Source organism: Rattus rattus, chromosome 9 (genome assembly GCF_011064425.1).
Source record: "Rattus rattus isolate New Zealand chromosome 9, Rrattus_CSIRO_v1, whole genome shotgun sequence".
In the NCBI taxonomy this organism is placed as follows: domain Eukaryota; kingdom Metazoa; phylum Chordata; class Mammalia; order Rodentia; family Muridae; genus Rattus; species Rattus rattus.
This window is the reverse complement of record NC_046162.1, coordinates 34,351,754-34,367,855: the sequence shown is the minus strand read 5'-3', so window position 1 is coordinate 34,367,855 and position 16,102 is coordinate 34,351,754. Positions and strand designations below refer to the sequence as shown.

Below are 16,102 nucleotides of genomic sequence, written 5' to 3'. Positions count from 1 at the left end.
CTTTTAATGTCTGTGCTTAAATCTATAGTAAGACCCTTATAGAACCCAACTTTACCACACCTGTAATCCCAACAGTTGAGAGATAAAGGCAGCAGAATAACAAAGTCAAGGCAATTCTTAGTTCTACAGCAGGTTTAAAGTCAGCCTGGCCTACATGAAACCCTGTCTCAAAAAACAAAAGCCAGGTCAAGTACGGAGGTGCATGCCTTTAATCCCAGCTCTTGGGAGGCAGATCTCATCTGGTCTACATAGTTCCAGGGCAGCCAGGGCTATGTAGAGAGACTCTTTAAAAAACGAAACAAAAACAGGGTTGGAGAGATGGTTCAACAGTTAAGAACACTGGCTGCTCTTCCAGATGAACCCAGATTCAATTCCCAACATCTGCATGGCAGCTCACTACTGTCTGTAACTCCAGTTCCAGGAGATCTGACATCCTCATACAGACATGCATTCAGGCAAAACGCCATCGCACATAAAATAAAAATAAATTAATTATAAAAAATGCTCGGGGCTGGAGAGATGGCTCAGCGGTTAAGAGCACCGACTGCTCTTCCAGAGGTCATGAGTTCAATTCCCAGCAATCACATGGTGGCTCACAACCATCTGTAAAGAGATCCAATGCCCTCTTCTGGTGTATCTGAAGACAGCTACAGTGTACTTATATATAATAAATGAATAAATCTTTAAAAAAAATAAAAAAATAAAAAATGCTCAATGTAAAAAACAAACAAAACCCAACAATAAACAATATCAGTTGTAACTCTGCCTCAATAAGTAAGTTCAGCATAAACAAGCTTGGTCTCCTAAGCTTATCTTGTTTCCTTTGTTTTTCTACAAAGCTACCCCCAGGTTAGGCCAGGCAAGGGCTTTCTATACTGAGCTGCACTTCATTTTGCTTTTTTATTGTAAGACAGGATCTCACCAAATTGCCCAATTTGGCTTTGAATCTATTCATTCTGTTGTTCAGTTTAACTTTTAGTTTGTGATCCTCCTGCTTCAGCCTCCTGAGTAGTCTGCACCACCAAGTAAGGCCCAGCTCTTATTTCCAGGTTTCATCTTCTTTTACTTTATCTGTATGACTGCTCTGTGTGCAGTGCAGTGTCTGAGGAGGCCACAAGAGGGTATCTGGTCCCCTAAGACTGGAGTAACAGATACAGAGGTGCCATGTGGGTGCTGGGAGCTGAGCCCAGGGGCCCTGGAAAGGCAGGCAGCCGATACCTTTAACCACTGAGCCATCTCCTCAGCCCCTCATTTTCAGCTTTAAGATAACAACTTAAAATCTGCACATTACCCAAGCATGGTAATGTCTGTAATTGCAGCGTTCACTGGTGAGATGGGGCAGGGGTCATGCTCGCTCCAGGGCTACATAGTCATTCCTGTCATCTTATGTGCTTAGGAGGCAGAAGGCAGCAGGAACGTGAGTTCCAAGCCAGCCTGAGCAATTGAGATCCCATCACAAAACAAGCTTTAAAATAGGGCAGTGGATATAGTTCAGTGGCACATGCCTTCCATCTGACTTGCCTAGCATATGCAAGGCCTGGGTCAGATCCCCAGTGCAATCCAGACACAGACAAGTCAATCAATATATCTGTGCTCCCCCTGCCTCTGCCTCCCCAGTGCTGGAACTAAAGGTGTGCACCACTTCCTCCTGAGCACTCAAAGCTGTCTTTTATTTCTATGATTAATTTATTTCTATGATTAATTCATTTCTACCCATGAAAAACATCTTCTTTCACTTTCGTATGGTCTAGTTTTGTGAAGAGACAATGCTGGTTATTGTGTGAGGTCTTTCTAGTATGGTGTATAAGCATTACTTCAGTTGAGAAGGGCCTCACTTCTCCATACAGTAGACATGCTAACCAGGACCAAACTTAGTTCCTAACGATTCAAGGTCCCAGATCACAGTCTCAGCCTCGTGAGGGCTGGGGTACAAGTGCACTGGCCTACACCTGTCCTAAGATCACGTGATTTCAAGGGGTTAGTTACTTGGATGTATTTCATAATCTCAAAGCTCACTTTCTTAACCACAGGCTTATATAAAGGTGCTCTCTACAAACAAGTACACAAACAGGGTCAAATGTGACAGCTACAAAGAGCAAAGCTGAAGTTACCTAGAAACTGCAGCACACTGCTGAAACCACTGTAAATCCAGTCAAATATGAAGGACATATCCAGATCTTACAGGGTCTGAAAAACAAGATTTAGTTAGACTTAACTAAAGTCAGCATGGCCAACATACACAGAACACTGACAGACGTTAAACAATCTGCGTAACATTACATAAGTGTTAGGAACTATACTGCAGGGCTGGTGAGAGGACTCCATGCACAGACACTTGTGGCCAAGTCTGATATGCTCAGCTCAGTCCATGGGACCCACATGGTAGGAGAGAACCAACTCCACAAGTTGCCCTCTGACCTCTACACATACATTGTGGTGTACATAAACAAATGTACGTGTGCACACATAAACAACAAGTCCCTGTTACTCAGGCTGACAGAACCTCATATATGCTTATGCATGAATCTTAAACTTCAGGCAGAGACCATTCTTTGTCTATGGAAGGAACAAAATGAATGACAACAACCAGGGATAGGAAAAAAATTAAGAGCCATGTGTGATGGCCAACAACTCTAACCCCAGGACTCAGGACAGAGGCAGGTGGATTACTGCAATTGAGGCTGGACTGGTGGACACAGCAGTTATAGGCCAGCCACAGTTATACGGTGAGATCTATCTCTTAAAAAAACAAAAGAGTAAAGAAAATAAATAAATTAGGTTGCAGTATAAACTGGCATAAAAACTTCAAAACTATGTTAGAGCCAAGTATGGTGGTTACATACTTGTAACTCTAGCCATTGGGACCCTCGGGCAGGAGGATTATGAATTCAAGGCCAACTTAGACTATAGGGCAAGATTGTATCTCAAAACAAACAAACAAACAAACAAAACCTTGGGGGCTGGCAGGATGGCTCAGTAGTTAAGAGCACTCCTGTTCTTCCAGAGACCCTGAGTTCAGCTGCCAGTGCTTATGCTGTGTGCCTAACAGCCACTCCAGCTCCAGGAGTTTCCAATGAGCTCTTCTGCCTCTAAGGGTATTGGCCGGCCTCTCTCTCTCTCTCTCTCTCTCTCTCTCTCTCTCTCTCTCTCTCTCTCTCTCTCTCTCACACACACACACACACACACACACACACACACACACACACACACACAAAATCCTTAAAGATTTAAAAAGACAAATTTTGGAAACCATCTGTGCTACGCTAAATATATGTAGACATAGCTATTTATCAAATCTTTGTTGTAAGAGCTGGGGGTTGGGGAGAAAGAATAGGGAGAAAAGAAAAAAAAAGAAGGTAAGTTTCCATTCCTGATATCTAAAGTGGTAAAAAGCAGAAGAGTCAAGAATTTAAGGTCATCCTGGCTGCATAGTTAGTTCAAGGCCAGCCTGGGCTACATGTGACTCTGTTTCAAAAACAACAAAAAATAACAATAATTAGTAAGGCTAAATTTAAACAGCTGTGTGCACAGGCTGGTGAGGTGGCTTGATGGATAAGGAAACCTGCTGTCAAGCCTGATGGTCTGAGTTCAGTCCCTGGAACCACCCTGCAGACTACCTTCTGACCTCTTCGAGGACACCATGGTGTAGGTGCACCTCTCCCAATAAATAAAAAGGTGAGTTAAAAACCTTTGTGTAGGGGGGTTGGGGATTTAGCTCAGTGGTAGAGCGCTTGCCTAGGAAGCGCAAGGCCCTGGGTTCGGTCCCCAGCTCCAAAAAACAAAAACAAAACAAAAAAAAAACCTTTAGTGTAAAGAGCTTGTCTAACATAGTTCATATTTTTTTGAGACAGGGCCTCTAAGTTAAGCTGGCTTCTGTGTAGCCAAGGAGGGCCTTGAATTTCCAGTCACCCAGCTTCCTTCTCCCCAGTGCTAAGATCACTGGCATGTGCCTTCATATATAACTCCTCTTCGCATGGCAATCAGTTCTAGGTGATAAATTTGGGGTATGTTATCTTTCTGAATTTTTCAGCATTTAATCATTACTATATGTTAAGCAAACCTTTTAAGTCACATGAGAAGACAGAATATAATTCAGTGTTTATGCAACACGGCTTGGCAAACTAATGGGGTAAAAGGAAAATAGGACAGAAAGTTTCTTGAGAGAAGATCATAGACACAGAAATGCACTTTCACAGGTCAACAGAGTTAACTTTCTAGATGTGAACAAAGAACTCTGAACCCTGGACCATGTCCTAACATTGGGAAGGCTGTGCTCTTTGCCATTCTTTAGACATGTCCTGTTTGCTTTTTGACCATCTCTGCAGTAGGCTGTCAAATTTGACATGAGTGGCTAAAGAGGGTAAGCAGCTAAGAGACCCTTGGAGCGTGAAAAGAGAGTAAACCCACCTGCAGCTTGAATGAGCCCAGCTTGGTTTTCTGAGATCCTCTAGGTCCTGGCAATGGACTCTTCTTCCCTTTCTTGAACTAGCCTGAGAGGGCTTCAGGGGTGGGTGTCAAACCAGAGTCTCATGCATGTTGGACAAGCTCTTACCCACTGAGCTTCATCCCAAGCTGCTGAAGGATGTTTGATCACACTGTGACCCCCAAATTGTGTTATTTACTGGGAAAACCTGTTTTTAGTTGAGGTGTGGCTCAACCTTAGCCCACACTTTAATCCAAGGGCTTTCTGCTTGAGTATTGTAAACAGTCAACCATAGGTTAAAAGGCAGAGCAAGCAACCAGTTGACAGGAAGTGAACATGGGATTATTAAGAAAAGAAACAGACAGTAAGAGGAAGTCAGGAGTTGGATAGAGAGACACCTAGGGAGTAGAAGGGAGGGACATTGAGTTTGTTGGGAGTTTTGAGATGTCACGACAGAGGGGCATTCCTGGTGGGACATCAGCTGAGAAGGTCATCTGGATGCTTTTTATGCCTCTCTGAGGTAGCAGGCTTTCACCCCGGCATCTGGCTCCCAATCTTCATCGGTAAAATTGAACAATTCAGATTTTGTTAAAAACCAACACCTAGGAGTTGGGGATTTAGCTCAGTGGTAGAGCGCTTGCCTAGCAAACGCAAGGCCCTGGGTTCGGTCCCCAGCTCCGAAAAAAAAAAAAAAAAAAAAGAAAAAAGAAAAAAAAAAACAAAAAAAACCCAACACCTAGCCCTATAGTTTAATATGGGGCAGGGAGCTGGGTCTCACTAAACTTCTCATGCTGGCTTACAACTTACAATCCTGCCTCTGTCTCCTGTGTATCTGGAATTTTTCTACTTAACTCAAATTTTTTTTTGTTTTGTTGTTGTTGCTGTTGTTGGTGGTGGTGGTGGTGATGGTGGTGGTGGTGGGGTGTGTGTGTGTGTGTGTGTGTGTGTGTGTGTGTGTGTCCCAAGAATCCCAATTTGGATCAAACACACGGAAAATCTATGGGTATGTTAGTAATGTAGGAATGAGAACAATGAGCAGGATACTTATCATGAATTCTAGCACTTAGTGGGGATGAAGCAGGATTTTGAATTCAGTGACAATTTGGCCTGCACAGACTGTTCCAGGCAGCCTGGTTACATAGGAAACCCTGCTCAAAAATATCCCTTCACCTCAAAGTTACACATCTTCTTACCATTACTGTCGGAATGACAAGGACACTGAAATGTGGAGGGGCTGGGGATGTAGGCATGGTATCCACAAGGCTCTGGGTTCAAGATCCAGCACCAAAAACCAAAACAAAATATGGAAAGACATTGGTATTTAGAGAATATACATGAAAAGTTTATCTTCTCAAGAGACTTGAGATGCCATATTTTACCAAAGAGAATCGTGAAGCAATAGAATGTTACTTTGTGTTCTCTGAGCTTTTGTTAAGACTGAGGACCTGAGATACATTGCTAAGAATACAAGAGGGATAACTCATGTGGCTCTTTCTCTCAAAGGGGCTGTAGAGTGCAACCTAGCTATACAAATGCAATTTGGGGGCTGGAGAGATGGCTCAGTGGTTAAGAGCACTGACTGCTCTTTCCAGAGGTCCTGAGTTCAAATCCCAGCAACCACATGGTGGCTCACAACCATCTGTAATCAGATCTGATGCCCTCTTCTGGTGTGAAGACAGCTATGGTGTACTCATATAATAAAAAATCTTGGGGTTGGGGATTTAGCTCAGTGGTAGAGCGCTTGCCTAGCAAGCGCAAGGCCCTGGGTTCGGTCCCCAGCTCTGAAAAAAAAAAATCTTTTAAAAAACAAAACAAAACAAATGCAATTTGGACAAAATTGCTAAAACCCTATGTGTTAGGGATCTACTGGTGTGAACAGACACCATGACCAAGGCAACTCCTATAAGAAAATTTAATTGGGGCTGACTTACAGGTTTAAAAGTTCAGTCCATTATCATCAAGGTGGAAGCACGGCAGTGGCCAGGCAGGAATGGTGCAGGAGGAGCTGAGAGTTCTAACTCTTCATCTGAAGGTCACTAAGACTCACTTCCAGGCAGCTAGACAGAGGGTCTTAAAGCCTAGGCCTATAAGGACACACTTCCTCTAACAAGGCCACACCTACTCCAACAAGGCCACACCTCCTAATAGTGCCGCTTCCTGGACCAAGCATATTCAAAGCACAACCCAGGCTGTGGTGGCTCTCACATATAATCCCAGCACTTAAGCTAAACAACAGGCTTGGGGAGATGGCTCATCAGTTAAGAGCATTGGTTGCACTTGCATAGTAACTGGGTTCAGTTCCCAGCATCCACAGAATAGCTCAGAACCACCCAGAACGCCAGTTCCTGACCTCTGATCTCTGAGGGCACCAGGCACACATGTGGTACACACGTGCAAAATACTCATATACATGAAAAATAAACTAAATAAACCTAAAAGGAGGAGGAGGAGGATTGTTGTGAGTTCAAGGCTAGTCCTGGCTACATAGTTAAGTACCAGGTCACCCTGGACTTAGGGGTTTTGTGGCTCATGCCTGTGCCCTCAGAGTTTGGGAAATGGAGGCAGGGACCAGAAGTTCAAGAGCATTCTTGGTTATATAGCTAATTTGAGGCCAGCCTGGGCTATACAAGATTCTCTTACAACAACAACAGTGATAGAGAAAGCACAGGCCTTGCCTCAGCATGTGCATCTAATCAGCCTGAGTCCTGTCAAATGCAGCTCAACTATGCAATGTAAGGTAGACCAATGCATGTGCATTGTTAGCAACAAATCCTTCACCATATGTCCCTTCATGTGTCTGCTTTAGCAGAACATCCTCTCTCCTGTGTCTGCTTCAGCGAAACGTTCCTTCATGAGTAGATGAAGGCCTCTGTGTCCACTTCAGAAACCGCTCCTTCACGTGTGCCCCGGCAAACACCATCCAGCACAACCGACTCTCCGAAGAGCCTTCAGCTTCCACCTCAGGTCTATGGGCGAAGCTTGCATTCCTAGTTACTTGGGAGGCTGAGGCAAGAGGATCTTAAGTTCAAGGTTTGCTTGAGCTGCTGAGTACACAGTTTAAGGCCAGCTTAGGAAATTTAGTGAGACCAATCCCAAACCAACAAAAGGGGGTTCTGGATATAGCCTAGTGGTAGAGAGCTTAAAAGGCACTTAGGAGGGTCCTAAGTACAATTCGCAGTATAAAAATAAACAAATACTATGTTTAAATCATTACCTTTTACCCCTGCAGTACTTAGGATCAAGTCACAGCCTTAGACAAACACTCCATCATTGAGCTACATCAGAGATTGGCATTGTTTGTTTGTTTAAATCACACCTCACATTCAGTTAAGCCACAGGTCTATCCAGGGCTTGCAGTACAGTCTGTCTGGTCCCCATAGAAGCCTCCAGGTTAAGAAATTTGTGTTGCTCAGCAGAATGATAGATGCCTGTAGTCCCCAAATAAAAAGCTACATTCTAAACTACAAAGTATCATTTCAAAATCTGTCCCCACCCCCATTCGCCTCCTCCAGAGCAGCTCTGCCAAAATGCTATCCTGGAAGTGACTTGCTGCACAGCCTGACAACAGATATTTGCTGGGGACAGTCTCAGCCTTTACCTGTTACTTCAGTATAACAATTTAGGTGACAAACTGTTCATTCACTCTATATACCCTGTATGATAGATGAAGAGCTTCCACAAGTTTTTGAGCTGAGAAATAATTCAACCAAATTCCTGGCCTAGTATTTTAGAACTTTCTCTACTTATCTCTTAGCTACCTTTCCAAAATTAACACATATTACTTCCCTTCTTGTAGCTTTCCCTGAGTCAAAGTACTGGTGACCCATACTTTGTCATTAGAATGTCTCTCTACTGTCTTTGTTTAAAGTTCTCTTGCCTCTGATACCCACCAACATGCTATGAATAAGTCAAACTTGGCATGATCTTTTAGGGAAAACAGGGGTGGACCATGGAATGCAGGAAGGCCAGAAGAACCAGAAGAGTGAGTAGCAAAAAAGGAAAGACATTAGTGACAGCAAATGCAGCTGCAGAGAAGCCATAGCCCACTTCAATTCCATAGAAGCAATTTTTGACTGCTTGAGAGGCCTCCACTGACGCTGTGTTATAAGAGGTAAAGCAGAGTCCATACTATCTCCAATTTAATGTGTGACTTGGAATGAGTTACAAGTTTCTTCTGAAATACCAGCATGTGGTAAAGACCAGGTAAGCACACACACGTGCATGCACATGCATACATGCATGCATGTGCACACACACACACACACACACACACACACACACACACACACACACACACACACACACACACACACACACACACACACACACACACACCCCACTAGGGAAAAGGCAAAAAAGCTGGCCACAAAAGCCTCACATCCAAGTGTGCTCCCAACACCCATCTGTAATCACAGCACTCCTAGAGCAAGATGGGAGGCAGAGACAGGAAATTTCCTACAAGTCTCGGGGGAGGAGGCAGGTAGCACAGCAGAAGAAACAAGAGAGAGCCTCCTTCAACCAGGTAGGAGGTGAGAAATGACCTTGGAAATGCATCCTCTGGCCTTCATGCACACGATGCCTGGCTGGCTGCATACACCACATGATGTGCCCACAGTCAAGCTGGCTGCTGCTACTGAGCCCTGAGTGAAGAACCAAGGCTAAAAGACAGAGGGACAGTAAGGTCCTCTTCCTCTCTCCAAAAGTTTGAGCCATGGGCTGGGGTTGGCTCAGTGGTTAGAAGGCTGGCCACTCTTGCAGAGGACCCAGGTTGATTCCCAGTACCCACATGGCGGCTCACAACCATCTGCAACTCCAGTTCCAGAGGATCCGATCCCCTCTTCTTAAATCTTCAGGCACATGGAACATGGAACATAAATACAGGCAAAACACTGGTATACATAAAATAAATTTAAAAGTTTAAAAGTAAAATAGATTTTTTTCAAAACTTTATTTTATGTATGTGAGTACACTATAACTGTTTTCAGACACACCAGAAGAGAGCACTGGATCCCATTACAGATAGTTGTGAGCCATTATGTAGTTATTGGGAATTGAACTCAGGACCTCTGGAAAAGCAATCAGTGCTCTTAACTGCTGAGCCAACTCTCCAACCCCCAAATAGATTAAAAAAAAAAAAAAACTGAAATGGATATGTTAGAATACTTCTATAAATCCCAGCACTGAGGAGTCTGAGGTGGGAGGTCCCAGGCCAGCGTGAGTTAGATAGCAGAAGTCTAAATATATGACTACATTTGAAATGAAATGAGAAAAATAAGATTGTCTTCTTCAGGAAGAGTGAGGGTTGGGTACAATGATTAACTGAAAGGAAAACACTTCTGGAAGAGCCGGGCATGGGCGCACGCCTTTAATCCCAGCCCTAGGGAGGCAGGGGCAGGTGGGTCTCTGGAAGATCATGGTCAGCCTGGTCTACAGAGTGAGACCCAGGACAGAGAGCTACATAATAGAGAGAAAGTGGGCAAACTAATGAGGTCTGAGAAGGAGCTTGCGCTGAGAGCACCCGTCCTGTATGAGTCAAAGGAGGGAGGCCTAGGGACTCTGCAGAGCTGGCAGGGATCTGACTCCCAAGGATGGCGAGGGGCAGAGCCTGATGGCACATGCCTGGGACCCCAGAGTTTAGAAGACTAAGTTAAAAGACTGACTTTAAGGCCAGCTTGGGCTACACATATATTGAAACCTGTCTCAAAAGTAGTGGGAGTGAGGAAATTTTGAGATATACAGGGCAGGTACTGTAATGGTGGACCAGGTCCAATGACTGTTCAAATGGCTGGGGATGTATCTCGAGGGTAGCGTGCTTACCACGGACATGAAAGGAGAGCCTAGCTCTGAGTCTATCTATTCACTTATTTTAGTTTTTCTCTGTGTAGCCCTGGCTGTCCCAGAACTCACTTGGTAGACCAGGCTGGCCTCGAATTCAGAGATCCGCCAGCCCCTCCCTCCCTTGTGCTAGGATTAAAGTTATTTGACACCAGCACCAGGCCAGCACTGAGTTTAAGGGGAAAAAGTTGGAGATCCAACAAAGCTTCCAGCAGTGCCAATCAGCACTGATGCGTTAACCCTCAACGCCCCATGTTACCCCCCCCCCACCTTCAGTGATGCTGGGCTTCAGAAAATTCAGGCTTCCAGGACAGAGGGAAGAGGCAAAGGGGAGAGGGCTCTCAGGGGACCCTGAAGCTGAGAGAAGAGAGCGTGAGAAGAGCACTGGGAGGGACGGTGAGAGCCCTGGCTGAGCTGACCCAGTCCAGGCTGAGCAGACAGGAGAATGCGGTAAGAGCAGAGGTGAGCAAAGGCAGGCTTCCCACAGAGCAGAGCCAACAGAGTAGACGGAGGGTCTGGAAACCAGAAGACAAGTGTGGCTGTAGTAACCAGGGAAAGGGTGAAGCAGACCAGGGTGCATCAGAATAGGAAGAGCAGAGTTCAAAGAAGTTCTGGTCTGGGTGGTGGCAGCTCTAAGGTCAGGCATGGAAAGATAAAGAGACATTGGGGTGAAAAGTGCAGGAAAACACGATAGGAGGTGCAGCGTCCACGGTGACAGGTCTCAGACTCATCTGAAAGAGCAGAGGGCACTGCTATTCAGAGCACACTGAGTCAAGAGGCAAAGTCTTCACTGGGATGATGGTTTGTCAGGGAAGGCTACGAAAAATGGTGGAAGGTAGAACAGGAAAGTCTTAAGGAAAAGGATACCTGCATGAGGTATTAAACCTAACCTGAGAGAAACTGTCTACCTACACACAGAAACTCTACTTGAGAACAGATATTTATAGTACTATAAATATATAAAACTATAATTGACTAACCCCTCAAAACAAGCCAGGAATTACTAAAATAGAAATAGTTATTTGTTTCTGTTTGGTTCAAATTGAAGTAAAAATAAAAACACTCAACTAAGAATAAAGTCACTTAGTTACAAACAGACACCTGAGCCCTGGGAACAGGTTACACAACCCAGGAACACAGCAGAGACATGTGAAGAGCAAAGGTCACTGACAAGGAAACATACCACGTCAGCAGATTTATTTATTGCATGAACACCAAACAGGAAAAGGCTGTGCAATCTACTCAGGTAACATGAAAATCAGCACAGTGAACAGAACTCAGGTTACAAATCACTGCTTAAACTCCGTCTCCTTGAACTTGTATGGATACCTCTGTAGGTGAATGTCCATGCCGGGAAATCTTGAGAGCAAGCAGATTAGTGCTGTCAGAAGGGGGAGAGGAGTCTGGGCGACTGCTAATGGGAACTGGGTTACTTTCAGAGGTGAGGAAAAACATTCTAGAATTAGTGGTGAAGGTTGTGTAACATTGTGACTGTACTGGGAACACTCTGCATACTATAAAATGGTGAATAGTACAGTGTGTCAAGTCTAGTTCAACAAAGCTATCATTCGACATAAAAGCAAATTTAAAATTTTACAAATCATTTATGAAGGAACAGAATCCTTACTCTTGAGGTTTTTAGTTTTCCTTAGGACAAGTTACCATGTAGCTCAGACTGGGTCCTCTTCATTTTCCATGTGCTAATGTTATAAGCATATGCTACCGTGCCCAACTTAATAACTTCTAATATGAAAAAAATCAATAGCGTTCTCATTTTAAAATCCACTGACTTATTACTGTATGTGTGTGGGGGGGTAGGGGTTCATGTGCCATGGCACCTGTGTGGAGGTCAAAGGACAGCTTTGTAGGTCTCAGGGCTTGAACTCAGGCTACCAGACTTGTGCAGCAAGCACCTTAACCAGGGGAACCATCTCGCCAGCCCTGTTTCCATGTTACATATGAATACATTGTCACTAAGTGTCACCATAACAAGTATTTGGATAGAGTCCTGCAAACACAGGCACAGAAATTTTACTACAAACCAACCAGTGTGGCACTTACCTGATCACAGCTCTAGGCTGAGGCAGAAGGATTCCAGGTTTGAGACCAGTATGGACTACAATCATGATTCTTTCTTTTTATTGAGTCAGGATATTACTGAGTAGCTCTGGTAGGCCTGGAATTCACTGTGTAGTTCAGGCTGGCTTTGAACTCAGAGACCTGCTATTGACTTCCCAGTGCTAGAATTAAAGGTGTATACCACCACTCTTGAAGGGAAGAGTTAGGTATGGTATGCTTGTAAGTCCAGCATTTGTGACCTGACATATCACAGTGAATTAAGGTCAGCTTCGACTAATGAGATTCTGACTCTGATGACTGAAAACAGCACAGCAAACACAAACAAGATACATGAGGATGAAAATGTCAAAATTGGGGCTGCGGACGCAGTTCAGAGGTTAAGACCTCTTGTTCTCTGACCCAGACTCAGTTCCCAGCACCTACATGGTGGCTCACATCTGTAACTCTGATCCCAGGGGATCTGATGGCCTCTTCTGGTCCACAGGCATCAGGCATGCATTCAGTACACATGCATACATGTAGGCAAAATATCCCTACACATAAATACATGCAGGCAAAATACCCATACAATAAACTAGAGCTTTAAAAAAGTCACAATAAAACTCATTATTTTGTATGCTAACTTAAGAGGAAGAAAAGAAGGACCAACAAGATGGTTCAGTGAATAAGGCACAGACTAGCAGACCAGAGTTTAATGCCTAGGACCTACATAGTCAAAGGACAACACTGACTTCCTCAGGTGTACTCTGGTCCACACATGTTCAACACGGCACATACAATCCCTCCCCTACATACAAGACAGAGAGATAGAATGCTGTCTGTAATCTAATTTACCACTAGAAATACAAAGGCCGGGCTGGAGACATAGCTGTCAGGGGAGTGCTTGCTTAGCTTGCAGTCTGACAGCAGATAAACCAGGCAGGGGAGAGCACACAGGCCTGTATGTACTCTCAGCACTTGAGAGGTAGATGGGAGATTCAAACTTCAAGGGCAGCGGGTGCTATCAGGTAAAACTATGCTTGACCAAGTTTGTGTTGTTTTTGTTTGTTTGTTTGTTTTGAGACAGGGTCTCACTATGTAGCTGGCCTGGAACTTTCTATGAACCCCAGGCCGGGCCCTGCCTGAGGGCTGGGATTAAAGGGGTGTCCAACCCCATCTGCCCTGGCAATGTTCTGTACACTAAATTTCAGAAGCGTTCTGCCTCACACATTTTCATCCTAAAACAGCTTATTGGACAATAATCCCACCTCAATCCATAATACAAAGCAATTGTATGAATTGAACTTTTAAAAAAAGATGTATTTATATTTATTTATTTTGTATATGAGTACACTGTTGCTGTCTTAAGACACACCAGAAGAGGGCACCGGATCCCATTACAGATGGTTGTGAGCCACCATGTGGTTGCTGGGAATTGAACTCAGGGCCTCAGGAAGAGCAGCTAGTGCTCTTAACCGCTGAGTCATCTCCCCAGCCCTGAATTAAACTTTTTAATTCATGTGACCCTTTCTAACCCATTTACCAACAGTAAGAGATTTCCATCCACTTCCTCATTCATGTACTTTTTAAAAAGTGGGTACTTTCCTCTGGAGAAAAGTGACACCCAGTTGAAAGAAGGATAAAACCACAAGAAATGTAGCTTTAAGAGTGAAAAGAAAAAGAAAAAACAAAACAAAAAAAAAAAAAAAACCTCTGTCAAAAGGATAGTAGAGGGCTGGAGAGATGGCTCAGAGGTTAAGAGTACTGTCTGCTCTTCCAGAGGTCCTGAGTTCAATTCCCAGCAACTACATGGTGGCTTACAACCATCTATAATCAGATCTGGCCTGCAAAAAGAAAGTTGTATGATGTATACATAATAAATAAATGTTTAAAAAAAAAAAGGATAGTAGAAAAGGGAGGAAGGGAGAGTGGGAGAGAGAGAACACTTGAGAGGCTGATAGGGGAGGATCTCAGAGAGGCCAACCTGTGTGACAAAGCAAGACCTGGTCTTAGCAACAAAGAGAATGCTGTGAGGCCGAGTAATGAGCTTGGACTTGCCTCTAGTGGACTAAAACAATTCAAACTGGTGTATTTGACAAGAAATTCCATCCTCAAAACACCAACAGAGGGCTATCCACAAGGCTCACAAGGTAAAGGTGTTGTCACCAAGCGTGATGACCTGAGTTTAATTTCAGAAACCTTACATGTACTCTCTGATATGATCTTCAATACAGACACACTCTTACTATATATGTAATAAAATATTTTAAAACAATAACCCAAGTTTTTCTAAAAAACAACATACAATGGAGAAACTTTACCCTCATCATGTTTTGCAAAAAAAAAAAAATAATAATTTCAATGACTTTCAGCCAACTTTGTACTTGAGAGGGGGGTGGAGGTGTGGTGAGTCACTACTCTAGGTTGTGAGCTCTGAATGAGGTGGTGGTGATTTCCTTGTCCCATAGACTACTCCTTTGTGTCAAGTCCTGCTTGCATCTCTACTCCAATAGTACAAGGCAAAGGAAGGTCAGGGTGCTCCATATTCAAACTGCGAAACTTCAAAATCACAGAATTGCTTTTCTAATATTTTGACAACGAGGACACTTCCCTTTTCTGTAAACTCAGAAATGCCTGGGGAGTATCTTAACACTGGGAACAATTTTTTCTTTCTTGAGATAGGATCTTCCCAGGTATTCTTGGCTCAAATGATGATGCCCCTGCCTTCTTGAGGAGTAGAATTATAGGGCCAGCGTGCCTGCCTATGTTCAAAATAAATTTTTAAAGGTCAAAATATTTTGGTCACCAACAGAAATGTACTGAAAGGTGCAATGGCAGGCACACATTGCCCTGTTTTACTGACGCCACTCATCATTGGCAAATTGTAAAGTCACCCTTATTGGTCACCTGTCAAATAATTGACAGGATTGTCTCCTTAGCAGACTGCCGTGTTGTACAGGTAGCACCTTCTTTCTTTCTCTGCAACTACTCTGACCAATATTTAGGACACAGATCTTCAGGGTAGGATGCCACCCACACAGAACTTGGTTTAAGAATGTTCAAATACGTGACAGTAAGTCCAATTTTCTTCACCCCAATACGTTAAACTCATGATGAATTTTATTCCTTCAGATAACACAGCCACACTTGGACGTTTCAAAACTAATTTTATCCTGTCGGAAAGTTTTGACTTTTTCCCATTAGTATCTTTCCCCTTCACTCAACTGGGCTTGGGCTATGGGAAAACGATAGGTACTGGGAATGAGGAGGCTCAGTTTATCCCCACACTTACTGGGACAACACAGAGACGTCCCAGCCTCTCCAGCTGTCAATGATCTCTAGTTCCCTCATCTTACCAAGTGGGGAAACTGAGGCTCAGGGGAAGGAAAGAGGCCCGCGTGCGGTACTGTCACTCTTTCCTGAAATACTTGCCGGGTGACAACCACTATTTACCCCGAGAGCCACGGGGTGGCCGGAGTTGTCGTCCCTCGCACCGCAAAAACAAAGCAAAGCAAAGCAAAACAAAACCCCAACAGGCTCCCCATTCGCGAAGGACCAGAGATAAGACACTCTGGGTGAGTGTACAGCCTAAACAGTGGCCTTCCGGAGGGCCACAGCTGTCGCCCGCTCTCTTCCCCGACGAGAGCACTGCCACTCACCTGCGACTCCAGAGAACGCAACCCTGCTCCGTGCCCGTCCTACACGCTCTGAGCCGGCTGTGCAAAGCGCTATGGCTGCCAGGGCCCCAGCTCTCCTCAGCTCCTTCCGGGTCGGCGGGTGCCTCGC

At 44.3% G+C, this 16,102-nt stretch overlaps 1 protein-coding gene across 1 annotated transcript in view; it reads right to left on the bottom strand.

Moving 5' to 3' along the window:
* Sar1b (secretion associated Ras related GTPase 1B) overlaps positions 1 to 16,102 on the bottom strand; it is a 28,771-nt gene extending 12,669 nt beyond the window's left edge. Inside the window, exons 1-2 of the mRNA XM_032914141.1 lie at positions 15,976 to 16,102; positions 2,112 to 2,187 (exon numbers count right to left, since the gene is read on the bottom strand). Coding sequence (XP_032770032.1) covers positions 2,112 to 2,169 — 58 coding nt within the window. The 5' untranslated portion in view covers positions 2,170 to 2,187; positions 15,976 to 16,102. The remainder of the gene's footprint in view (positions 1 to 2,111; positions 2,188 to 15,975) is intronic.